Here is a 25,298-nt window from a genome sequence, read left to right on the forward strand (position 1 = left end):
GTGTCATTCAATCTATTTAGAAGAAAAGTCCAAAGAGGAGGAGTAGCAGGTGTTTCTCATAGTCATTTTTTTTATTAGAAAAACAAAGTACATGTCATATTTGAGTGATCACATTGTAAGTGATTGAATGGTAACACTGAACATGCTTTATAAAAGGTGTGTTGATAGGGAGGAAATTACAAAGCTTTTTGTTGCACAGGAATAGGTTTTCAGCCACATAGCCTGGACACTGGATGCAATATACTCAAAAACTGGTGCAGAAAAAAGGTTGGGAAAAAGTCTGTTGTTCAACCTTTCTTGAATCAAATCAAATAGATTTTTTCCTAAAATCTGAATTTAATCTTTTTTCTGAAGTATGCTGTTGTTACTCAGCTTTCAGCCAACTCACCATGTCAACATTACAAAATACAGAATTGAACAGCAAAAACACAGTGCCAGTGTAATCCCATGTCTAGGAACTAACATTCTGCTAAGAAAGGGTGTCGTACAAATACGCAAACAAAAGTTCACTCTGCCTCAAAATAAAAGTAGGAAATTTCACATTCTGATAAACCTGTACTAAGCAGCACTGTCCCTTTCTCCTAGAAAAAGCAGACATCCTTTGATCATGGCAAATACTGTATCAGTACCTTGTGGTGTGCCAGTTCCTTAATGTAATTGCAATTAAACTCCATATGTACAATAACACAAATACTGCTTGGTGCTATTTGGCAAGCCAGAAGGGGTTCACGTGTGGTGGACACCATTAAATAGCCATTACTTCACTTGGGTTTTCTTAAAATCACTTAAAAGAGTGACCAGACTCTCGGCTTCTTTAAAAAGGTTTAAAAATCGGCAGTCCAGGTTGAATGACCTGCCTGTGTTATTGCAATAAGTCCAAGCATATATATATATACACCTCTAGATTTTTATACCTTGTTGAGGACCATAGCAGGAGAGGGTTAAAACAATCTTGGTGTACAATGTTAATATGTCAACATTTTACATACGCTCGGGACACTACAGAAAACATTCAAGGCACCCACATCACCTACATCCACCTTCTTTTCTGTTCACACAACTTCACAGTAAGACAAACGTCATTGAAAACAACATTCACAGTGCTGTTTAAAAAAAATAAAAGCCTAGACCGGGTTTTTTTTTTCTCTAGGCCAGCAAGCAAGTCAGGCTACTGATGTGAATTAATCTATTTGCTTGTAGCTACAGCTAATTGCCAGAAGGTGGAGTTAGGGGGCGTCATTATGTGTGTTTGTCCTTTACAATCCCATTCTTCAGGTGTTTCCTAAAAGGAAAAAAAAGCCTTCTGTCAGCCTTGTGCAAGGTATCAGCTGGACCCAGGAAAATGAGAAAATAACCAAAATTTTGCAGAATGTTATACAGCTACAGCAACTGAACAATCACTTAGTGCACAACCACACTCAGGCTGAGTGGTATACAGGTTCTTTGATCCTGCATCAGTCCTCCATTGACACAACAAAACCCAGATCAGTCGATCGATTTTATACAAAAGCACCGATGGATTATTCTTGTCTTAACCAGATAAGGTTAATGTGGCACTAGGCTTTGCGCCAACAAATATTGAGTTAGTCTAGACTACAACTGCGATCTTCAACTCCAAAACCCATCGGGTCTTGCATTTACAGTAAGTGTGGATAACATCATGAGCTTTACAATTAAGAAACTAAATAATTCCATTTTGGCTTGTAATGAAAAGAAGCTCTCCAGGACCAGAGATGGAGACTTATAGCCTTGTCAGGGTGACATACTATTTATCCATTTATATGCCTGATGCTTTTTTTCCCCAAAGTGACTGACTTTCGCACCCACTACACCGTGTGACCATTAGATGACACCCTCCAGAGTCTCTCATTACCTCATCAGGTGGGGCTGCTGTTAGATGTGATCTGTCATGGTGTCGGGTGAGAAGGACGGGCATTTCTCACCTCTGTTTCCAGGAGTTGCAGTAGGGCAGGCTGTCCTGTCTCTGGAGCAGCGCTGGCTTCTTGCTGTCCTCCACGTCATACTCCCGCACGTCGTTCACCTCCGTTATCTGCCCCGTCAGCACCTTCGCCACGAACAGCACGATGTACTGGGGGGGGGCAGAGAGAGGTTCAGTTTCCGCCCATCACCTCGTCCTGTGCTCACAGGCCTGGAATCAGCGCCAATCAGGACGCTGAGGCCCCCCAGGTGCCAGCGACACACTGCCACAGCCCAGTCCCAGCTGCGCCCAGGCCCTCCGGAACAAAACCCGAGACTCCTGGGGTGCACTGAACACGGGGAGCTATACAACATCATCTGCTGAGGGCCATCAGCCAAGAGTCTTGTTGGGCACACCAGTGAGCAGAAAGGTGACAGGGCCTTCTGTGTTTATAAAAAAACACAACTGATAGGATACCGTCTTAACCGATTTGGAAGCAGGTAAGGGTGCACTTACTTTTTCTGAATGTTTCTGAATTTCTTCAGATTTCTGAATGTTGTTTTTCTTTTGGGGGGGTTTAATAAATAATGAAAAAGTCAAACCTGTGTGTGTTATCTGTCGCTTGAGGATAGACTTACCTACTGTTAGGACTTGTTGGGGACTGGGTCAGATATGTCTCGATATGTAAAACCATAGAATCTTAAGGTGGTGTACTTTCTCTTTCACCTCACTCTGTGTGACAGGCCTGTGCAGTCAGCAGGGTGGGAGATGCTGCAGTGTGGCGACAGCAGGGGGACTGTCTATGTGACCGTCGCGGTTTCGTGCAGGCTCGCGCCCACACCGCTCCACCCCGCCCCACCCCACCGGTTTGTCCCGCCAAACACCTGGGCGTGAACCCAGGTCTCCGGCGTAACGCAACAGGGGAACCAGCCGAGTGAGCTGAAGGAGACCTCCCCCAGCCCAGACGGCTGAGGTCCCTGCTATGCGCAGGGAGGGCCATGACGTCACCGTTCCCAAACTAGCTCCGCTGCATGTACTCACCAGAAACCAGTATATATTCATCAGGGTCAGCGCCAACAGCAGGGCATTGAAGAAGAAGTAGAAGGGGATGTTGGGGACAGTGTGCAGGCTGGAGATGCAGGTGGCGTAGAGCACTTTAAGGGGAAACCAGTAAAGTCGGAACCAGTACCTGCGCCAGAAAAGAGACAGACAGACACCGCGTCACCGAGAGAATGGACACTCCTGGCAGGACACTGCACGCGGTCCTCAACTGACCTCACGACTTCCAGTCTTCACCAGGCTCTGAGGGAAAGTTCTCAGGCTCCGGATAAATAGACTTTGTGGGGCACCATTGACAGAGACTGTACTTCCTTTTCCAATGAGTCAACCTCAATTTAAAACACTTCTGCTTATGATGCTGTAACAGCAAGGAAAGAGATGTTCACCATGGAAACGTCATGTTCGAATTCCTTGAACGCCCGTACTTTGAATTTTTCTTATAAAGCAGACAGTGTTTCAGCGGCCCCTGTACGGCCCCCTTGTGGAGATACCACAGCTCCAGTCTTTGCTTGGTTTTTTTGCCCCCCCATCTTCCTTAATCAAACTCCATCGCTCATTTCTGACCATCTGCTGCACCACGGATGTCCCTCCGTCCTCAGGAACTCAATGTCCCCGCTATAAAATAACCTCTTCCCTGGACCCTGAGCAGCGCAGGACGTACCAGCTGATGCTGAACGTGACACAGCCCATGGTGGAGACAATGTCGTTGAAGATGTGGTAGACCCCTCCCCTGTTCTTGAAGTAGACGTTGACCTTGGTGAACTCCAGCTGGATGTCATTGATGTCGTGCAGGAAAAGGACTAGCACCCCAATGTTGTGGTACCTGAGGGACACACGGACAGGCAGGGACGGTGAGCATGGCAATCCCTTCTTTCCTGGGATTTCTGTGTCTTCGGATTCACATTCTGCAGCTCAACTCTTCCCACAAGGAACACCTTTACACTGACAGCCTCTTAATGTGACAACACATCATCCCACTGAACGGCCTGGGCCTGCACAGTCTTATTAAGACATTCAGCCTTCAGGAGTCTGGTTTCCTGGTGTGTATCCACAGGAGTCGAAGGTTTTCGGATGCTGTACCCCATGCCACTAGACCTCTATTCCACACTCCAACAGGGAGACAGAAAAAGGAACTACATCCAAATTCTTTATGGCCTGGCTTTCTGTCACTGATTTCAATCAGGCATTTCTATTTTAATCCTGCTGGGCAATGTGGTTTTCACATAAAGGGTACCATATACAGTAGTACCGTATTGAAGAAAGCCCTGATCAGAGGTCAAGGAGAGCTGCTCTAATCTGCTTCCCTTCAAAAAGTCCTATAGGTCTGAGTTCATCAGTACTCAAGCATCTAGGGTAATGAAGACTGATATAAGATTTTCCCAACAGAAAATGGCTGGAAGACACCCTTCAGTCCTTGCTAACATGCATGTAAAGGAACTCTATGGCACTGAGAGCCTGGCAATACAGCAGGGGAAACACACAAGGGGAGGACGCAAGACTCCCGTCAAGAAAGGGAGGTAGGGGAGATGTGTGCAGGGTGGCACGAGCTGTCCTGCGCCGTGTGAGCCAGTTCCACGGAGCAGCCCTCACCTGAAAGCGTACGAGAAGGCGATGAGAGCCAGGGTGATGAGGTGATGGACCACCATGACCACTGAGTCCTTGCGCCAGGCGTCCATGTAGACCGTGGCATATATAGAGTGCCCGTAGAAGCTGCCCTGGATCAGGTAAGCAACGGCAATGTCAGTGGGCACAGACATCCCTCTCTTCCAGTCTGTGGGTGGGGGGGATGAAGAGGTACATGTATCAGACACAGGCCTGGTGCTCTCCCTGGCCATCCAACAGCTACTGTTAACAATCAGCCATTCAAATCATTGCAACTACCATGTCTCGCTAGCAAAAAAAACTTTGAAGCACAATATTTACAACTGGAAATCTTTCCCAGTAAAGTACATTCTGTGTTTAGTCATATCAGAAATGCAAAACACAACAAGCAAAAAAAAAAAAGGACCTTTTCTGGTTCTACATTCTGCAGTCTGTAACTTTCCACAAAGACGTCTCTGTGCTTTGCAAGCTTACAGTATGTTCAGAGAGGGGCGTCTACTGGGAGGTCAGAGGTGACCAGAGCTCCTGTACAGCCGTGACTTGGAGAGATTCCTACCATAGAAGGCAGAGGGGGGGTCCTGGAAGAATGTGTACCGGGTGCAGAAGAGCAGGTAGGAGCTGTAGGACCAGGACAAGCTGTAAAAGAGCAGCTTCCAGGAACTCTCGGGCATCTTGGCAGCATCTCTGGGCTGGAGGTGGCACCACTGACCAAACGGCTAAAAGGAAAACACACTGAGCCTCATCCTTCCATTCCGCTTCTGTGCTGGAGAGCAGTAATTCAGTGTACAGAGGGACCTGACACGGCAGTGCCCGCATCAAATGACGTCTTTGTGTTTCCTGCACAAGTGCCAAAGTCTGACCTCATCTCATCAGAAAACCTTTTTTTTTTGTCTTGTTTTCATTCACCCCGTGTTTGGAAACACATGAAAGAAAAAGAAAATCTGCAATTCTAGGTGGCCCAACAGCCAGAAGATAACTTGTTTGAAAATAAAAGCCTTCCGAGCTGTTGGACTGAGTTTGTGAATCTCTGGAAGCGGTGACCTGCTTTGGAAACGAAAGCTCAGCAAACGCTGGGCTGGGTTTCTAACGGGAGGCCAGCGGGCCCCTGATTCTTCAAGTTCCTTTGCAATTACTTTTGAAGTGATCCCTGTTTCCGGACACCCAAACAGGATCCTGGAGATCTCCTTGGACAAAGGCATCCTTCAGCACCCGGAATGCGATCAGACCCCAAACTGCAGAACTGGTTTTAGTACGCTTGTTTTTTTTAGAGATCAGCTCAGATGCAAACACACATCCCGTGACTGACAAGCATTTCTGTTGCTTCTCCAAGTTACATTTTTACACAGTAAATCTATACAACCCAACCTGCTGGCTCAAACCAGCAGGGACCACCCCCTGTTTCCAAGCCCCTAGGCCTCCCGGAGCTATTAATAGAGCCCAGCTGTCAGGTCAGCACCGCCTTCTCAAGGCCTGCTGGAGTTGGGAATAAAACGAGAGGTGGGCTGGGTCTGGCCACGCTGAAACCTGACCATTGTGCCCGTGCGGATGCCACACAGGGAGGTGGCAATGCCAGAGTGATCGCCTGGCCTGCTGCATGCCGGGTCAGACTCTAGCATCTGTCGTGACCCTGTACTGGATTAACTGGTTACAAAATGCATATATAGATGGATAATACAGATGTTGAGCGCATGATTTATTGTGTTTAAATGGTATTTAATCATGTTTGATCTATGAGATATGGAGCAATTTGCTCTAGAAACTTCATTTGATTTTTTTAATCCTGTCTTTACATTCTTATTTCTCACTGAGCTGGGACAAGGCATTTATACCCTTCCAACAAGTCAAATCTAACCAGCATGCTTTGAGGAGGCAGGAGTAAATCCACTTGAATGTGGGGAGATCATGCAAACTCCTCACAGACAGATACCCAAAGCCAGGACTCTGGCACTATTAGGCAACAATACTAGCCATTGTGCTCCTACACTGTGAGCGAGAGGTTTAAAAACAAAACAAAAAAAAGAAAAGAAGAATTTATTTTATTATTCGACGGAGGACCTCGAAAAGCGACCCTTGGTTTCCCTGGCAACATGCAAGATGGTGCTGAATCTGTTGCCATGGGAAAAACAGAACAGCAGCAGACACATCCTCCTCGGCAGAGCTCCAGCTCTCCTTTGTCGTCTAAAACTAAAAAATGGATGTAAGTTGAACTTACGTAACAGCGCTAAATGAAAAGCAGGACAGGATTTTCCTGCAGTGAACCCATTCAATAACCCCCCCCTTGCTGGGAACATTAGCAGACAGCTGCCAACGCAGTACAGAAGAAATCTCTCAGACAGGCAGCCATGGATGCAGAGGACTAGAGGGCCTTTGTTCAGAGCCCCCATCCTCCTCATCTACAAACAGTATAGCCAAGAACTGAGTGAGTCATTATTAAAGTGCTCCATACCAAGGAGTAATGAAAGGGAACAGGAATACAATCACGTCCGATATTGAGCATAGGAGATTGTGGGCAAATATTTTGTACAGCAATTATAGAAATTTGCTGTCCCTCAACTGCTGAATCTACACAGCAACAACAGGATGTCCATTACAGATAAAATAAAATGTAAAACTGCACAAAAATATATTGAATTCTGGGATTAACAAATCCTTCTGGAGGTGTTAGCCACTGTGTGTTCTTGTTTTGTCTTTAAAAACTGTTGGCTGAATTAGTGGTGCATTTTGTGTCAGACACGCTTGCTGCATTGTTTTTAAAAGCATTCCCTAATTTTCTGCAACCACGCTATTCCAGCCTGATTTTCTTAAATAACTGTACAGAGACTCCTGTGTGTCCAGTTGTCATCTTAACTCCATTCCTGTCATCACCACATAGAAGCAAGCCAGATTGTGCAAGCATCCCTTTGGAAAACACAAAACAGGATAGTCATCATTGGGGATTGCTTTTCACAATCAATACAAAATCAATATATGCATGAATAGGCTGCACCACTGCGGTTGAGGGCAGCTGGGTAACAGAAAGGGAGAAGGATTAAAGTTCTCCAATTAAGCAAATAGCCCAGATAGATCAAAATTCAGATCCTGGGACCTCCTGGAACGGATCTGTACACTATGGTCTTTGTGAGCCAGTCTCAGCCCAGGATGCTGACTATAGCCACAATGCACTGAGTAGCAAAGCAACTAAAGTGTTTCCCAGACTGTGCCATGCGTATAGGGTCTCACTGAAGGCTCGAATCATGCGTAACTGAGTTTTAGCCAGAATGTCAACAATCACTTGTTGTAATTACTGGGAACAATGGAATGTGGGCATGTGCTGTTCCCAGTCTCCACTTGTGCGACCAGCCCTAGCCCCGCGTGACGTGTGGAAAGAGAAAGGGCAATGTGGGCCAGAATTAATGAAAAATGTGGCTCTTTGTAGTCCCCAGACTTGTGTAATTCAGCACGAAGGGTGAGGGTGGGGGTTGGTCGGCTCTCCGATGGTCTCAAAGGAAGCCAAGCTGATTAGAATGCAAAGCGAGCGGGCAGCATGCCGGGCCAGGATAAACACGGACACATGATATTAATAATAATCACTTGCATTTCTATAGTGCTTTTCATCCCAAAGAATCCCAAAGAGCTTTGCACGTAAGAGAGAGCCCATTTCCCCCCAAGTGGGAGCTGCACTAACTGCAGACATTCTGCATCAGCTAATCAGCAAGGGGAGTAAGAATCTGCTTCACCTATTGAATTAAGAGGGACCTTAAACAACTTTACACTGACGAACAGTGTAATGGGATCTTTAATGACTGCGTCATTGGGACCTTGGTTTAACATTTCGCACGAAGGATGAATGACCTTCCTACAGCACAACGGTTAACAAATTGGGGCGTTAAATTGGAAATTGTGATCTCGAAGAAAGAATATCAGCTCCTGGTCTACCTACAGCAGTTACATACTTGCTTTCCCTTAGAGGCCTCTCATCCCACTAGTGACCAGGCCTAGTCTTGCTTAGCTTCTGAGGTGAAATCAGGCTACAAGATTGGGTAAGTGTTGAGTGGGGGTTATTACAAAAGTGCTACCAGGAAATGACTAGATTTCTCACATTTGCACACATGCCTCCTGACGTTCCCTGACTGTTGAGTACAATAAAAGAGGCATTACAAAGGATGACATTCTGCAGCAATTTTTTATTGTTTATGTGTTTGTCTGGCTGCCCTGTTCCATCAATCACTGCCAGCTCTGTCTGACACAATGTGTTCCTGTCTGCTGCTTTCATCTGAACAAGCGGTCCGTTGTATCTACAGGCAATAATATCTTGCTTGTTAGGGAACAACTCACTCTCCGGCATAGGATTCCATGTCAAAACCAGAGTTCGAATCCGATCGGAGACTAGGTGATTCCTATCACTCACGGAAATTTAAAACAAGCGCAGCACTTCAAGCTTTGGTGTTTACATTTGAAGCATAACCGAGACCGACTGTCACGAGCGATGATTTGGTAGAACCAAACGTTCAGTATCTACTAAAACGAAGAGGGGAAAAAAACAACAAATTTGGATACAAAAGTCACCGTATCTGGGTAAACTTTCAGAAACCTGGCTTCCAGTGAGCACAAATTGAACAACAACAACAACACAGACCTTCTCTTGGAATTACAGAGAGATGGATGGTGCACTGAGGAATATCGAGGGAATCCTGTCTGCATCTTTGCAGTGACTTCTGGAAATTGCGCTGGACGAATTTGCCGCACACTAGTCTCTGCTCTGGGGTGCCAAGTCAGCAGTTTGTGCAGTAAAGGAGGCTGCCTGTCAACAGACACAGCATCCCACTGCGGTTACTGGCAGTGCTGAGCATTAGAGCAGGAAGCTAGGAAAATCACTAAATCATCACATTTTAAAAGCTTTTTGACCTTTAAAAATCAGTTCTGCAACCAGCCAGCATGTACAGCTTGTACACACACTTATCTGCCCAATTTTTTAAAATCCTAGAACATAATGTCTTTGTCTGGGTTTCAGTTTTAAGTTTACCTTAAGCAGTCCAACTAAACTCAAGTCTGCAGTACCTTAAAAAGCTGCTATTTTTTAAAATCTGTGGACATTTCGAAATAATCTTACTGTAATGATCCAGTATTGTTTGTGCAGTCAAGACAGTAGTTCACTGGTAAGCTTGTTATAGTTGGAGGCTTGTGGCACATAGACTTGTAAAGCACACTGACGCAGCTCAAATTGCAAGTCAGTGGTTTGGGAACAAATTAGTTGGGTATCATTAGTTATTGAGCCACAGCTCACTCAAAAGCATCTAGAAATCAAGCAAGAGTTGTGGTTCATAGGCATTTTGTAGTATGAGGAGACTGCAAGATCATCCATATGCATGTTCTCTTCAACATCATTGCACTAAAACAATCCCTGGACTTGTTTCACACCTCTGTCCTCAAAAACCGTACAGAAGTAGGTCATCTGCACTGACTCAGCACTCAGCCTCAGTATCCTGCTCTGTTCTCAGGCTGTCATGGCTGAAAGATTTTGGTGTGGAACCATCTGTTATAAAACAAGCAGGCACTGGTCTGTAAGTAGCACAAAAGCCCAGAGCCTTTTACCAAGCTAAGTCCTGTAATACACATTGGGTTACACAAACACGAATCATTTGTTTCCAAATAAAGCTCTGGTTGTCATACAATTAGGGCCAACCGGTAGGAATCAAGCTGAATTCCTCTGAAGTGGACACAAAGAAGAACAATTAACGTGGGTGTCAGAGGCTGAGATTTTGTTGAGTGAGAATGCTGTAAACTACAGCTAAGACATGAATTAGCCAAGATGATCAGACAGAATTTTCCTTCTGAATTAGGCTCGACATGTACAGTGCTGGCTGTTATACGCCCTCACCTCTTGGCAATATCTCCAAGTATTATTTAACAAAGAGATGCTGCAAAAGCAAAAGCTGACATATTAATATATTGGACAGCTCCCATGTGGCCCTAGAAGCAGCCAAACTACTTAATGGTCATGTCTCACATACTATTATGGTTAACATGACTGCAGTAGGATGCATGTTAACAACTGGATAGGCATTGCTCAGTCCAAAACCATTTTAATAGAGGGTTTCCTGCAGTGCTGTGCTTATGTTAGCCTGGGCACAACCACTCATTTGTGGCTTCAGCAGATTGCCACACACCACATAATTTGTGTTCCTGCCCTGTCTTTCACTTTTCCTGTGAGGCTCTGAGGCACACATTGCACAGTAGAGGCAAAATCAGACAAGCCCTCTGCTCATCTTGATTCAGGCTGTCCCTTTGTACAAAGAGCCTCCTCTTGTTCTCCCGGATCTGTCTGCAGAGAGCGGGCAGGAGGGCACCGCTGGCAGTATTGGGGTGCTGCTTTCACTTTCAATGTCATTGAGGTGTCATCACCACCATCCCCCACCCCACCCCCCCAAAACCTCCCTCCCTCCGTCAGGCAGCTGGCCAAACCTCTTCCTTCTTCGAGTCACTTTGAATTCACCATAGTCTTTAAAACAAAGCTGACCAGACCCCGTCACCCTTTAAAATTCTCCTGTGAAGCACAACCAAATGACACGTGGTAACTACTTGGAAGGGCATTTAAAACCCAGAATAGGGGGCATCTCTTTACGCAAAGGGGTGTGGGAGTGTGCAACAAATTACCCAGGCATGTGGCTGAAGCTAATACTTTCACTTCATTTAAGAAAAAGCTAAATCAGATCCTTGTAACAATAAACTACTAATGACCAAAGCTATATATGGGCCTGTTCCCCTTTGTAACCTTTCAAATGTTCTTAATCTTACAGATGGCCCCTGCGATTGTCTCCAGAACATTTATTTTTTCTCCCATTTCCTGGGACTTTTCATATCTTGGGAAAAATGAACATTTGCAGGGAACTGGGCATCCTGTGGGTTTAAATCAACTCTATTCTACTGGACAGGTGACAAACGAACCTTGGGCATAATTCCATACTCCCCCATGCTGCTACACAAAATGCCGAAGGCTGCTGATGATCTTTGAAACCAGAACCTTTGAACACTGTGTCATGCCACTGCAACTCATTATTCCTTCTTCAGCTTGAACGCGATTGCTGGGAGACAGGCAACGGCTCTAAATGACCCATGGAGCTCGTACCCCAATGCTCTCATCCTCCATTGACCAGCAAGAGCATGCCTGACACTGCATCACAGACAACCTCAGAACATACGAGGGCTGAGGAGGTCATCATGTCCACCTGACTGCTAGGGGCTGGCCAGTACCCAGTCTCATAGGACCCCAGAGTGTTAACTTCAGCCTCTCAACACCTGGGACCATTTCATTACTGGAAGACAACCTGAGAACACATTGATGCCATTCAGACACATTTTGATTTGGCTGCAACCCCACTAAGGCCACTGCAGTCCATGCAGGACTTTAGATAATAAAGAATAAGGAATTACAGCTGGGTCAATGTCACCACATTATCGCTGCAACACAACATGCTGAGATAAGAAAAAGATTAGCAAGTCAACAAAGTAGGTCAGCCGTTGATAGCAGGAGAAGTAAATCAGAAAAAAACTGCAATACTGACTCAACTTAACTGTAATTTTTATCTTTTTACATCTTTTTCCAAAAGATAAGTAAGTGGTCCAAGGACGCAATGTCCGTTGTCAGCCCTGGACTTTTATCCCCATTTTTGCCTTGAGGTGCTGATTTTCTTGGAACTGAGGGCAAACTTTGCAGATTTCAGAACTGCCGATAACCTTATGGTGTTAATTGAAGCTTCCAGCCATAGAATTGACTGCATCAGGCTTTTACGCAATCTCTTATCACCTCAGAGCAATACATTTCAACTTCTGATTTCACTCTGTTCTTTTTTACCCACTGAAGGGTCATCATCTCTAACACGTTTGAGCCTGGAAGGAGGCAGAGTTGTTTATTTGGCTAACTACAGCTAGGCATTGAGCTAGACCTATTTCCTATACCTATTGAGCTGGGTATTTGCTTTGACACCAAGTGTATTTTAAACACTGTGATAACTGGCTCACAAAGATGACACTGTCTCCCTACAAAACAAATACAAGATCTCTTCCTGTCTGATGCACAGGTATTAGACTGAATATATAATACGAATATAGCTGACTACAATATTAATAATCAATCTTTCAGGAAAAGACTATAAATCTTCAACACACATTATATGAACTTGGTGCACAGTACATAGACTTTTATTTTTTTAACAAATTCTTGTTCAAGAAGTAGGGAGGACGACATGTACTTGAAATAATCGGAACTATTAGGTACCTAATGATTAAAAATATCTTCGTGTAACAGCATGAGCGCTGCAGTGTTGGGGTTGTGGTTCTGATGCTATGACATCTCGGTACAAGGTCGGTCCGTTCCCATCAAGAGAGCGAGTTAACTGGTCCCACTTTTAAATGCGAGAGTAAAAAAAAAATGCATTTCGAGCTAAAAACGTGGTCGGTTTGAACGTCTGAGGAGGAGGCTACGTTATGGGAAGCAAGCATTAATAATAACGCGCATAACGAAGAAGGACAAATCACGAGAATAACCGAGCGCCGAAATGGTCTAAGCGGCTGACCCGACCTACCTCGAAGACCCAACATGTCAGCGCCTGGCGGAGAACCGTCCATCCCACGGCGCAGAGCGCAAACAGCCCCACCTCAGCCCAGGATATGCAGGCATTTTCCAGAAGCGTCTTTTTGGACAGCTCGAACCCACAGCCGCCGCAGTCTCTGAAGGCGTTGAGCAGGGTGGCGTAGCCCTGACTGATCAGGTCCGCATATCCCGGCATGGGCTCTGCTACGTGAACATTAATACCGGCATCATCGTGTTGTCTCTCCATCCTGGCGATGCGGGTACCCAAGACAGCGTTTTCACAAGGGCGCAGTTGGAGGTCGCTGATACAGACCTAAGTCTTTTCAAAACCCAACACCTTTATACAGGTGATTGTTGGTCACAACCTAAAACCAAAGAAAATCTCGCCCTCTTGCTTCACCAGCAGTTGTGTGTCCTGGAAATTAAGCCAAAGGTTCATTTCACGAGGGGCTGCGATTCCGTTATTTTTTATCATGTCACACTATCATTGATACTGGAAATTAGAGGCCTTGAGAATCATTTACCCCACGGGTAATCTTTAATTTTTAGGACCCAAAGAAACATTTTTGAAAATATTTCTCTATCGTAGGGTCAGACTTAAATCTAAAAAAAACCAACGAACATTGACTAATTGCATTCGCAGCAAGAAGAGAGGGCTGTCAGCAATCGCACAGATGCATGTCTCCGTGCCCTAATGATACTGTCAGATACCGGCGAAATAAACACCGCTGACCAGGTGAAACAGGCCCAACTGGAAAAAGATCAAATCAATTACTGCTTCACAGACGAGAGGATGCAGCCGGAGGAATCCCTCTCTCAGTCCCCTGCTCGCCTGCGTTTCAAAACCAGCGACTAGTCGTGCACCGTTATTTTCGCGTTTTTCCCCGGAAAAAAAGAAAAGATTTCTCAGGAAACCCCGGCCGGCCGGCCGGCGAAGTTAAAATATATCCAGTTAGGTTGGGGGTAAAAAAAAAAAGACAAGACATAACAAAATAACGAAAAGAGAGATGATATTGTGCCCTCTCCCGACCGAGCGACAGAAACCGAGCGCAGGCAGGATCAATGCGGACCGACGCAGTCTAGGAGATGGCACATTTTTAAGGAAGAAAAAACGAAACAAAACGTCATTTGAAAAAAAAAAGAATGTGTCCCTCTGCTTTCTTCTTTCACACCATCGCCCAGGTTTGCAGTCCAGTCACCGTCGCGGTGAAGGTGGGAGGTTATACCCTGAGCATGGTATAACGGAGAACAAAAAACACTAGCGGTGACGTGACGTCACCAGGACAGCTACCCCCCCCCCCCCCCCCCAGCTCGTTTAAAGGACCCGTGCACCCCCTTTTGCACCTGCCACCGCAGGAATAACCCGGGCTTTTAGATCAATCATGTCCGTCATTTCGGATTTGTTGGGGTGTTTTTTTTTTCCATCTTATTTAGCCCGCTGTCTGTTTTATTGCCAACCAGGCAAGGCGCCGGTGAAAAACTCGCAGCCCATTGCGTGAATAACCTCCTTCGCACAGCTGGCAGTAGGCGTCGTTGAACCGTCGCGGGGAACCACGGAGAGCACGCCACCAGCTTGGAGTTCGCATTTCATGAATGAAATAGCGCCCAACCCTAGTAGTGAGCCAGATGAAACCTAATTTTGGGATACTTGATTATCAGAATGCATGGGGTGCTGCTTTTTTTAAAACAGATTGCCAAATAATTCTGCCTCTGAAGCGCGTTACTGCCGCGTTCTCTCGATAAGGGGCCGTATTCACTATTTCCCCTTTAAAACGCGCGTAAACAGAGTAAAAGTCCATCAAACTCGGTGCGCTGCGTTTATCAGTCTTCCTTTTTTTAAACAATGGAGAAAAGAGACAAAAATGCTTAGAGCAGTGCGATTTTTTGCTCTCAGTGCCGTAGTCTGTGAACATCTGTCCATTGTTGATGACAGATTTTTATATCCCTACTCCTGTTCCGACTTGCGGAGCAGTAGCCACCCGTGTTGCAAATGGACTTAGTCCCGACGTTCACATAAATGGCTCAAGAAATAACACGAGTGAACGCGAGTCCACGCCAGATGCAGTTCCGAAACACAAATAACACGGTGGAAGAAAATTTTCTCAAGGGGAGACACCGACTCTATACATCTCTCATTTCCAACTCGAGTATCAACAAACCAGGCTGCAGACTTGCCTCGCTCGCTCCAAGAACCCCAAGCAGAAGTTATTTTAATCACCAGGAAGGAATATTCCCATCTATTACTGCCTTCCCTCCCTCCCACACACCCCCTCAGAACAAGCAAGCCGTTGACACCCCCTTACGTGGGTTTTGGGGTCTCACAGACACCCCAGCACCACAGATCCCTCAGTGAATGTTAGCTTCTACAAACGCACTGAAATGACCACCGACTTCAACTTGACAGGACCCCCCGACAAACAAACCTTTATTGTCTTTTAGAGTGACAAAATAAACGTACACAAAAGGAACACGCACAGCTCCCAGGATGCTTTGCAGCAGACAGACATCAGGGAATGGGGTCACGTTTGCTCGTATTTACAGCCAACTAACGTCTTCAGTTCAGGGACAACAAGAGAGGACACTTCCTTTCTTATCCATCTCCAGCTGCAAAATGTGCCACCAGCTCCGTGTGTTAAATACGGGAAGCGTGAGTAATGCCTGCCGTTTAGAAAGCAGAAATACGATCCCCAGGGGACAGCGGTCCTGGCCGGGCTGAGACTCACGCGCTGGGAGCGTACTGCATCACTAGTCGATCAAACTCGTTCTCCTGTTTGAGGGAGGAAAAGGAGGAAACAGCATTAACAGGAGGAAGAAGACATTTCAATTCTCAGTCAGGATCTCGTTTATTGGCCAAGTACATTTCATGTGCAAGGAATTACCTGTGGTGTTTTTGGCGTTGCAAAAAAAAATTCTACATAAACCGTACATAAAACATAATTAAGACAACACAAATAACTAGGAATTCCGGTTGAGCAAAAAGACAGCTCTTGGGCTACTGGGTGGTTCTGTTTTTAACAGACTGGTAGCATCTTCCTGAGGTAAGTTTATGAAACATTTGGTAACCTGGGTGGGAGGGGTCATTTATCTGAGTCGCCTTCAGGGCAAGAGGTGTCATACAGACACGTGTAAGTAGTATCCTATTGGACACACGTGATAACCGTGTGTCAGTATTCACAATACGTGCCCCCTTATGTGGACTGTCATGCAGAGTGGAGGTGGAGATCATCTGCACAGCTCGAGTGTCTCCGTAATGTGCCCGTCTGAACACGGGTGAGGTGACAAAGACGTTCCTCAGAAGAAGTTGCAATGTTTCACAGTTTTCCCATTCCTTACCTTTGCGACATACTCTTTGAGAAAGGGGTGTCCTTTGTGCGAGTCCTTCAGCTGGGAGAGATAGCGGTTCGTCACCTGCCCAGCAAAACAAGAAGGCTTTAAAGGGGGTGACCCATTTTGAATACACACGCACAGAAAAAAATAGTTCAGGAATACAAAGAAGAACAAAGTCCTTTCAATATTTAATTAACAACACAGCAAATCCAAGTGAGAATCTTAGATTTCTTCCATATATTTACAAACTAAACCTATCTCAAGTGTCCCAAGAGTGTAAGGCATTTTGCTGGACTAACACCAACTGCATCCACAGACATGATGCAGAATGGTGAGTCCTATTTAGTCTGGAGATGGTCACCAAAGGTCAAATAAACCAATCTGTTGCCTCTTATCTCTCAAAACTGTAAGCAACTCATCTTTCAAGGTCTTCAGGAACTCACTGATTACTTCCACCATGAAAATAACGTTTCCAGTGATCACTGAATAATTATTTAATGTACTTTTTCATTTCAAGGTTATAACCTACCACTTCCAGACTTTTAACTGTCTTTATATGCAGCGACATTTTTGTTTGTTTTACATCAGGAACAAAGAGTCGGACTAAAACAGTGATCTTGGAAATGAATGGGATAAAAAGTATTCCTGAGGGGTAGCTCACCTCTGGAGGTTTCCCCAGGTGCTGCGTCAGCACGATGAGATTGATGAGAGTCTCAGGGTGGCTGCTGTCCTGTTAGAGAAAGACAGACAGAAAGGAAGAGAGTTAGAGTGAGAGGTGGAGACAAAGGCGTGTTTTCAGAAATGCACGCACAACAACCAATTCCTATTACTACACCAGAATGTACACAACTCAAATTACAAGATTTCTCTTTGACACTCTCTATTAACTTCTAGCCTAAGTTAAAAAAAAAATTACCTGTAAGAAGACAAAGCCAAAATAAACCACTACCTTTTTAAAAACCAGTGCCTATGAAACGTAAGAATTTAAAAGACATTCAGGCCATTCCGGTTGCTTAAGTTTTTGTTAGCTAACTACTAGGAGAATGCTGCAATTTCCCTCACGGGATCAATAAAGTATCTATCTAATTCTGTCGGGACATTTCTTGTAAAAAGTCAGGTTTATCAGCTGCAACAACATGACTGGATAGGATTCTCCAGTTTTCGACACTATCTGCGCACGGATGGGCTTCCTGTTAGATAATCATTTTGCATCACCGAGACATCAAAAAGTACCAACACACATGCCACAAAAATGTATCACACAAAATCTCAACAGTACCCAAGAAACTAAGCTATTGTTTAACATTCTTATAACAGGGGCATGGCGCCATCTATGGTACAATATGGTGAACTACAACAGCAATGCCCCAACAGATCTTGAGCTGCAGCTGTGAATTATTGGTTTGAGAAAAGTCAGCTTAATCCCAGAGGCGCTTGATCCTTATGGTCTATGGTTCGAACTTGGATCACAACCGTAGCCGACTGATAAGGCCCTCTTTGCCTGCAAGACTGCAGCAAAGGCAGGGGGGAGATGCTCTACTCCCTCACTCACAGTTAACTCTCCTGCAAGACACTGTGAAGCAGCAGTGTGCCTCAAGGCACAAGGGTTTGACAGGTGAGCGTGTCTGTGTGCCTTTGTATACCTGTGGCAGCAGCGGAAGCCAGGTCTTGGCAAGTGCATAACAAAAATAAAAATAAAAAAATCGGATAATTTCTAAGAAAAAAAACAACAAAATGCTGTAGGAAAGCACTCTTCAACCCTGCCCTGTCAGAAAAAATGGCACTGGGTTATCAAGACCTGAATGTGGATCACTAGGCCCTTCCTTCCTCTGCATTCTGACTGTACCTTATCAAGAGCCTCTTGCAACACGCCTTCGGCTTCATCCCACTTGTTCTGCGCCATGTGACACACGGCCTGGCCGTTCAGGAGCAGCAGAGTGGACGAGTACTTGTCCGACATCTCCTGGAAGATGTAGTAGGCATCCTGGAGCTTCTCTCCTCCCTGTTGGCAAAGAGACCTCAGAGTACTGCGACCTCCCTCTGAGCCCACACAGCTAAACAGCACACCGGGATTCCTGAGGATTCGTGGATGGGAATTCACGAGGAACGGCAATTTGAGGACTCCTCCAAAATGTCTCAACAGCAGCACTTCACTCATGGGCTACGTTTTGCACAGGACTTTTATTATTTCAGAACGATAAATATGGTTCGAAAAGAAAATTCGGGAGGGTCCCCCCTCATTTCTGCTACTCTAACGCGTCGTTCTCTGTGACATCACTTCCTGAAAAACTATAAATATCCCAGCAAGCCTCTCTCTTGCTCGCATTTATCCTTCGGCGTCATCCTACACCCCTCCTCTCCATCTGTCCCTGTCCCCTGTCTGTTTGGGGGTCTTGACCTCCTTGTTCCTTGCTGACCCTCAGCTAGGCAGATAAAGCCAAAGCTTTTTGCTAGACTCCTCAATAAAAATTGCTAAACCCGTTTTCTTCGTAGGCGTTTGTCATTCCTTGTGAAAATCCCAGAAGGAGAGGTCTTTCTGCATCTGAAGCACAATCCATCCTATGATGCTCAAGACAAGTCTGAGGTGCTCAAACCCTGGTCTGAGGAGGCAGCTACTCACGATGGCCAGATTGACCCAGGCGGTGGCCAGCTGAGTCAGGGTGGCATCTTCATCCTGCTCCTGCATCTTTTTCAGCTCCTTCCTGTGGAGACACCCAGCAGTCAATGAACAAGTCTATGCACCGAACACAGTGCCAAATAGACTAGAACGTCTGAATTAATAACGGGAGCATTTCCAACATATCTGATTTCCCTAAAACTGTAGAATTTACCAGCAGGTTTTCTTTACAAACTAAATTTAAAAAACTGCACACATAACACCTGCAAATGAACTACTGACAAACATGTTCTCAAGGTTGGAAGGATGACTAAACCTGCACTCTAAACCAATATAGAGTACAAAATAAATTATTTTTAAAATTCACGGCATGCAAATCCTACTTCACACAGAAATGAATTGTTCAATATTTGTACACTGTAATGTTCACTCTCTGGCCTTTCAGATTTGGCCAAAGATTAAAGCATTCCCCCCTAACACATTTACCTGGCTAAATCCAACCTGTCCAGCTTCAGCAGCACCTGAATTGTCATCGCCATGCTAGAACGAGATTAATCAACAACAAAATATTTTTTTAAATAAGCCATGTTAGCACATTCTGGGAGAGGTGAAAGGTAAAAAGGGTACTGGGTGTATAGACATCATTGCTGCAAATTCACCCATTACAATCTGAACATTATGTTCATTTAATCACGGCCTCTGACACGAGGGTACAGGCTTTCTGAATATGTGGAAAAGCCAAAAGACAGGAACTAAAGCAGTTAAAAACTCTAGGATTATCTCACCACTGATTTCCCTGCAACTTCATAAAACATTCTACGTTTTCAAAAAGCATGGAAGGCAACAGGCATATTCCAGATCATGCTTTTAAAGGCAGACACATTTGAAATCAAATCAATTTAAAGAAGAATCAGACTTCTGAAGTGGCTGCAGACGGCAGATTTGGGATTCTTTTGCACTTTGGTGCCGATCAGAAACATTTTCAAATACCCTGCAGGCAACGGAGGCGAGAGGCTGCTCTGCTTCATCCCCGAGCTGATTTCTAAGCACCCTGTCCTCCTCCCTCGAGAAGAAGGGAGACAGAGGCAGACACTGCCGGGCTCAGAGAGTCTTACCACTCCAGGCTGTCTCCCTGGTGCAGGGTGCGCAGGGCCGCGTCCGTGTTTATCTCGTGGAAGTAAAGGGAGGCAGCCATGAGCAGGAAGGTCGTGTTGGCTACATCGACACTCTTCGCCATCTTCTTATCGAGCTCCGCCACAATGGCATCCCTGAACCGAAGGCAGAGATTCTTCAAGCAGCTAAAATAACCATTTTCGCATTCTCTTTCTTACACCTAAACAACTAGTACGGTCAAACGCACAGACTCGAGATAATTCACAAACATAGCAACAGAGGATGACACCTCTGAGCAAAACGCGTAGCACGATGACAGCTTGATCATTCATGAATTTAAGGGCATTTACATGCAGAAAAGATTCTGTCTTGGACTTTTCTTCCAAAATGTCTCTTATGCAACACAGAACTCACATGCATTCCCTCCATCTAGCAAGTACAGACAATCTCATTTACAAGACATGCAGTTAGCTCTGGTTTCCATTCATTGTCCCTTTATTTTGATGTTTTTCAGTTTGATTAGGTATTGTTTATCTTTTACGGACCCAAATCTGACCTTTTGGCCTCGTTAGAGAGGTATTCCGCAAACATTCTGACTGCCTGGAGCTCTGGTGAAGAGCTGGGTTTGACATCATCCAACACCACGCCATACTTCCTCTGAAAATCAAACAGCACCAGGGATTATCACGGTCAGCCCAGCAAAGCAAGAGCATCAACCCTTCAAGCTCCAGATCCAGCAGTAAATCAACCCAGGCCAACACCTGCACACAAACTGATACAATGCAAATCCTGGAGATGTGTGAACGTTGAGCAAACAGACCGTTTAAAATATTTGTGGTTTTATTAAGGTACAAGAATTTCCATACATAAAATAATAACCTAATTACTGTACCCCTGAATATACTCTCTGTTCCCACCCTCATGAAAGGATTCATCATTATCAATTAATCAGACATTTAGTAAAGTTCAAACAGACTTTTAATATTATAGCCTGGTTTCTGCTATGGTAAAAAAACATATGGCAAAAAAGTCCCTTTTTTTGGCCAAGAGACGATGGACAAGTCACAGCAGAGCAGGTGAAAACAGAGAGAGACTCTGCACAGGTGTGGAAATGAAGGAGCAGTACCTACCTGAGCTATGTACGCTCTGTACAAAAACACATCTCTCTCAACCTCTTTCTCCGGACTTGACGGCTGAAAGGGAAGGGGGGGGGGGAGAGAATCACTTTTTAACAACCTATTTCACTTACAAATGTGAGTTAAATTCAGGGAATTGGTTCAATGTCACTGTTTTATAAAGATTTAACCTCGAGTCCCTGTCAGCCACTTGAAGGACACGTCCGTGAATCCGGAAAGGTACTGAAACGCTTCAAAAACTGAACCTCTGATATCTGTGAAACGTTTACATAATAGATACAGCTTTAAACACAGATCCGCAGTTGTGGCCCAAACTCCTCTGTATTTCATTACAACGGCTCGATTTGTCCAACATTATGTAAGAGATGCACTATAAACACTGACAATAAGAAATCACGATCACACATTAAAAAAAAACGGATCTGGATTCTCCTTGACGTCTCTTTCACTCGTACTCAAATATAATCTTATTTTTACAACCGTATCAAAGTAGTAAAAATATCGAAGTATGATGTGTTTATATTATGTGCTCTCGGCTCGTTCTCTTCACTATAGTAACACCTTACTGAATCAACAGTGCAATGTTTAAAAAACAGTCCACAACAACGTTTCCAGATACTCCTTACCTTCGCTTTTTGCGCCTCATTAATGCATTGCTGATAACTACCGATATAATACGCATTTTTTACATCAAAAAGCTCATCAACTTCTCCCTGTTGAGACGCCATGTTGACCGACCCGAGCAACTTCCTGGACACGTTGGCCAGCCACGTCACCTCCCGAGCTGGCGTTTCTCCGCCCCCTGAGGGTTATGGGAGATGTAGTTTGAAAGTGGCAATTTTTCAATTAGAGATGTTTGAGTAGTGAGCTGCGTCAGTGTGCGATGGCTGCAAAGGCGCAAGCGGAGGATGCTTCCAAGCTGAAAAACAGAAAACGGTTCTGGTGTTCTCCTTCTTTAGATTTGGTTCAAGAACCAAAACGTTGTGTTTCTCCTTTTCTATTTTTGTGAGCATTGCAATTGTCTGCCTCTTCATGAACAATGACGTAAAGCCTTATATATATTCTTGTTTCTTATATAATAAAAGCTATGATTACTTAAATAGTTTCATATTTTTATTGCTAAAGGACTGTACTGCGTCGCGATATTTGCCTTACAGCAAAGACCTTTGTTATACTGTATTCGCTATTTGAAATAAGAATAAGAAACTGTATTTATATAGCACCTGTCACTTGTCTAATTATCTCTAACACTTTACATATAGGAGGAGGATTGACAGCATCCACCGCTGAGGTTCTGCCCCCTCCTGGTGACAAGGGGCATCCATTCTGCACCAGCAGCCCCCACGCACAGGACCTTCCTTAACCAAGTAAGCAAAGGAGGAACTCTAGGGAGGCCACGTTTTTCAAGCCCAGAGCGCTCAGATTAATGTCCCATCCGAAGGACGGCGTCTCCTACAGCACCGTGTCCAGGGCCGCCATGCCTGGGCAGACAATGGCCTGGAAATTGTGAACCAGGGATCAGAGCGCCACCTACTGGCCGATCAACAAAGCTAACAGCAGTTGACTTTTTTTCCTTAGAGCAGGGGAGTCCGTCCAGTTTTACGGGTGGTCTTTAATCATTTCTAAAGTTTCTAAAGTCTTGGATCTATTTAACTGTGGTCAGTTAATCAAGGGGTGGGTTCGACTGAGTAATGTAGCGATCACGTTGAACAAAAATGAGAGCCCTAGTGGCCAGCGAAACATTACTCGCCGAATTGTTCTGTTACTTAAAAACGTCTTCCTAGTTTTTCATAGTTTTCAGCACCATGTGCTTTAGGGTGACCTACAATATAAGATTCGTGCGGCGCTCTCCATAACGAGGGGTCAAAGGTCTCTCATCGCAGTACTAACTCGTCCCAACCTTGCTTGGCTTTCGAAAGCCACTTTAACGTAAAAGTTTAAGTCGCGATCGAAAAAAAGCAAAACAACTATCTCTACATTTGCGGACAATGCGAGCAGTACATTTAAATAATCCAAAAAAAAACAATTTTCTAAGCTCTTCTTCCAATCCAGCGTCGCGGGGAGTATATCCAGGTGGTTTATCCTATTCTGTCTCCCCTGGAAAACTGTATCTGCAATTTCCCTCACGGGATCAATAAAGTATCTATCCCCCCCTCGGCCATGCGCATGCGCTTCGCAAAATAAGCGGCTCCCGCGTGCGTTTGTCTTTGCCGATTTCAAAATCAGGAATAATAAGGGAGTCTGTCTGTTCGTGTGCGCTGAAATCTGCTACTTATCCCGAAAGAGGACACGCACACGCGCACACACACATACACACACGGTATGCGTCCTTTGTCCTTGTGTGTTCCATATAAATCATTTCACCTGCAGAGGAAGCAAAAAAAAAAAACCCAACTGTGTTCTTGAGGTAGCGGTGCGGTACAGATTTCCAGGGGGAAAGTGACTTGGATACGACCCCTTCGAGTAACAGACAAGATGCACCCTGGACGAGACGCCGGGGCAAACAGACACAAACACACACATACACTCAGGCCCAATAAACGTTCTGTACCAGCATGCTTTTGGACTGTGGGAGGAAACCCACCCGCACACTGGGAAGAACATGCAAGACTGGATATAGTGCGGGGAAAACATTGCTCTTGATATATCGCGTTATTTCTCATTCACATCTTATCATTTCTTTTGCAATTATAGGCCAAGGTAAGGAAACCTAGCACTTCGGATATAAAGTAAATCAATCGCGATATAGGTTAGAATGTAATTTCTTTTTAATCAGAATAGAAATCCCCGATCATGTACTGTTTGCTAGTGTTTAACACAGGAAAACGTACAATGCCGAGCGTTTTCCTTCCCCCTGCGTTAATATGACAAAGCAAATGTGCTGTGTGTCTGGATACAATGGGGCACGGCATTTAATTACAATATATATTTATTTACAATGCGTGTCTAGTTCGGAAATTGTCTTAAATACAGGAATTCCTCTAACAGGCCTTCCATTCATGCGACGGAAAGCTGTAACAATACCGTCCAGATAACATCCGTCTGTTAATATAAGGGACTATGTCTGGTCCGCTCTGGGGCTGATTGGGAAACCCCACTGTGAAGCTTTCCGTCTGAGCTCATAGAAACACACTATATCAACAAACAATAGGCACCTATAGCTGTACGGGTTTCCGAAGTAATGACAGTTCATCTCTGCCACTTGGTCAAACCGAGATAATTAAAGGTTCAGGTCATGAGAAAATGTGTAAAGCAAATCAGAGGCCGACTTCGACAGCAGGGCTGTGTATCTTGTTCCAGACTCCTACAACCCTTTGTGTACAGAAATACCTCCTGTTCTCAGTTTTAAAGGAGCTTGCATTTAGTACCCACATGTTGTGACGGAAAACTAGCTTTTAATTTAGTCTTGATGTATATTCTAGTAATAATATTCATGTTGCATTTTGAAGCACAGTGGTTAGGACTGCTGCCTCACAGCTCTGCAGCCCTGGGGTCAGTTCCTGACCTGGGGTGCTCTTTGTGTGGAGTTTGGATGGTCTCACTGTGTTTGTGATGTTTTCCTCCTACAGTCCAAAAACATACTGGTAGGTTAATTGGCTTCTGGATAAATTAACGCTTTCGTGCGTGTGTCTGTGTCTGTCCTACGATGGACTGGCGTCACATCCAGGGTGTAGCCCGCCTTGCGCCCGTTGCTTGCCGGGAAAGTCTCCGGCTTCCCACCAACTCTGATCTAGAAGAGGAGTATTAGAAAATGGATGTTACGTTTTGTGGATATCTTGTTATCGTCAGTAGTAGTAGTCAGTAGCATCTGGACTGCGATCTCTGCACTGTCAGGAAATGACATCATTTTATTTCTAAGACGAATAAGAACGTTATTAGTTTGGATTTCAGTTTTATCTTTTTTTAATTAAAAACGTGAATGCGTGCAGCTGCAGCTCTGTTTGTTTATATTATAAC

The 25,298-nt window shown here is 44.8% G+C and overlaps 2 protein-coding genes across 2 annotated transcripts; both read right to left on the reverse strand.

Moving 5' to 3' along the window:
* Positions 1-50: 50 nt before the first annotated feature.
* cers1 (ceramide synthase 1) lies at positions 51-14,443 on the reverse strand. The gene is made up of 7 exons (XM_088907820.1): positions 13,141-14,443; positions 5,136-5,295; positions 4,568-4,748; positions 3,639-3,800; positions 2,960-3,107; positions 1,944-2,089; positions 51-1,282 (listed from the first exon to the last, which is right to left on the reverse strand). The coding sequence occupies exons 1-7, from the start codon at positions 13,393-13,395 to the stop codon at positions 1,240-1,242; spliced, it is 1,095 nt and encodes a 364-aa protein (XP_088763946.1). The 5' UTR covers positions 13,396-14,443; the 3' UTR covers positions 51-1,239.
* A 1,113-nt stretch (positions 14,444-15,556) lies between these two features.
* Positions 15,557-22,117, reverse strand: cope (COPI coat complex subunit epsilon). Its single transcript, XM_088907711.1, has 10 exons — positions 21,968-22,117; positions 21,336-21,398; positions 20,762-20,862; positions 20,208-20,360; positions 19,579-19,632; positions 19,096-19,177; positions 18,322-18,477; positions 17,137-17,205; positions 16,482-16,556; positions 15,557-15,915 (listed from the first exon to the last, which is right to left on the reverse strand). The coding sequence occupies exons 1-10, from the start codon at positions 22,067-22,069 to the stop codon at positions 15,868-15,870; spliced, it is 903 nt and encodes a 300-aa protein (XP_088763837.1). The 5' UTR covers positions 22,070-22,117; the 3' UTR covers positions 15,557-15,867.
* Between the last annotated feature and the right edge of the window lie 3,181 nt (positions 22,118-25,298).

The sequence above is a fragment of the Atractosteus spatula genome, chromosome 28 (assembly GCF_055471065.1).
Source record: "Atractosteus spatula isolate fAtrSpa1 chromosome 28, fAtrSpa1.hap1, whole genome shotgun sequence".
NCBI classification, from domain to species: Eukaryota; Metazoa; Chordata; class Actinopteri; order Semionotiformes; family Lepisosteidae; genus Atractosteus; species Atractosteus spatula.

Excerpts from the sequence above, each read along its gene's own strand:
- cers1 (XM_088907820.1), bottom strand. The coding sequence starts at position 13,395 with ATGGAGAGACAACACGATGATGCCGGTATTAATGTTCACGTAGCAGAG. Across the intron at positions 5,296-13,140 it reads TGACATGTTGGGTCTTCGAG|CCGTTTGGTCAGTGGTGCCA; the intron begins GTAGGTCGGGTC and ends TTTTCCTTTTAG. Across the intron at positions 4,749-5,135 it reads CCCCCCCTCTGCCTTCTATG|ACTGGAAGAGAGGGATGTCT; the intron begins GTAGGAATCTCT and ends CCCCACCCACAG.
- cope (XM_088907711.1), bottom strand. The coding sequence starts at position 22,069 with ATGGCGTCTCAACAGGGAGAAGTTGATGAGCTTTTTGATGTAAAAAAT. Across the intron at positions 20,863-21,335 it reads ACAGAGCGTACATAGCTCAG|AGGAAGTATGGCGTGGTGTT; the intron begins GTAGGTACTGCT and ends TTTGATTTTCAG. Across the intron at positions 20,361-20,761 it reads CTCTCTAACGAGGCCAAAAG|GGATGCCATTGTGGCGGAGC; the intron begins GTCAGATTTGGG and ends CCTTCGGTTCAG.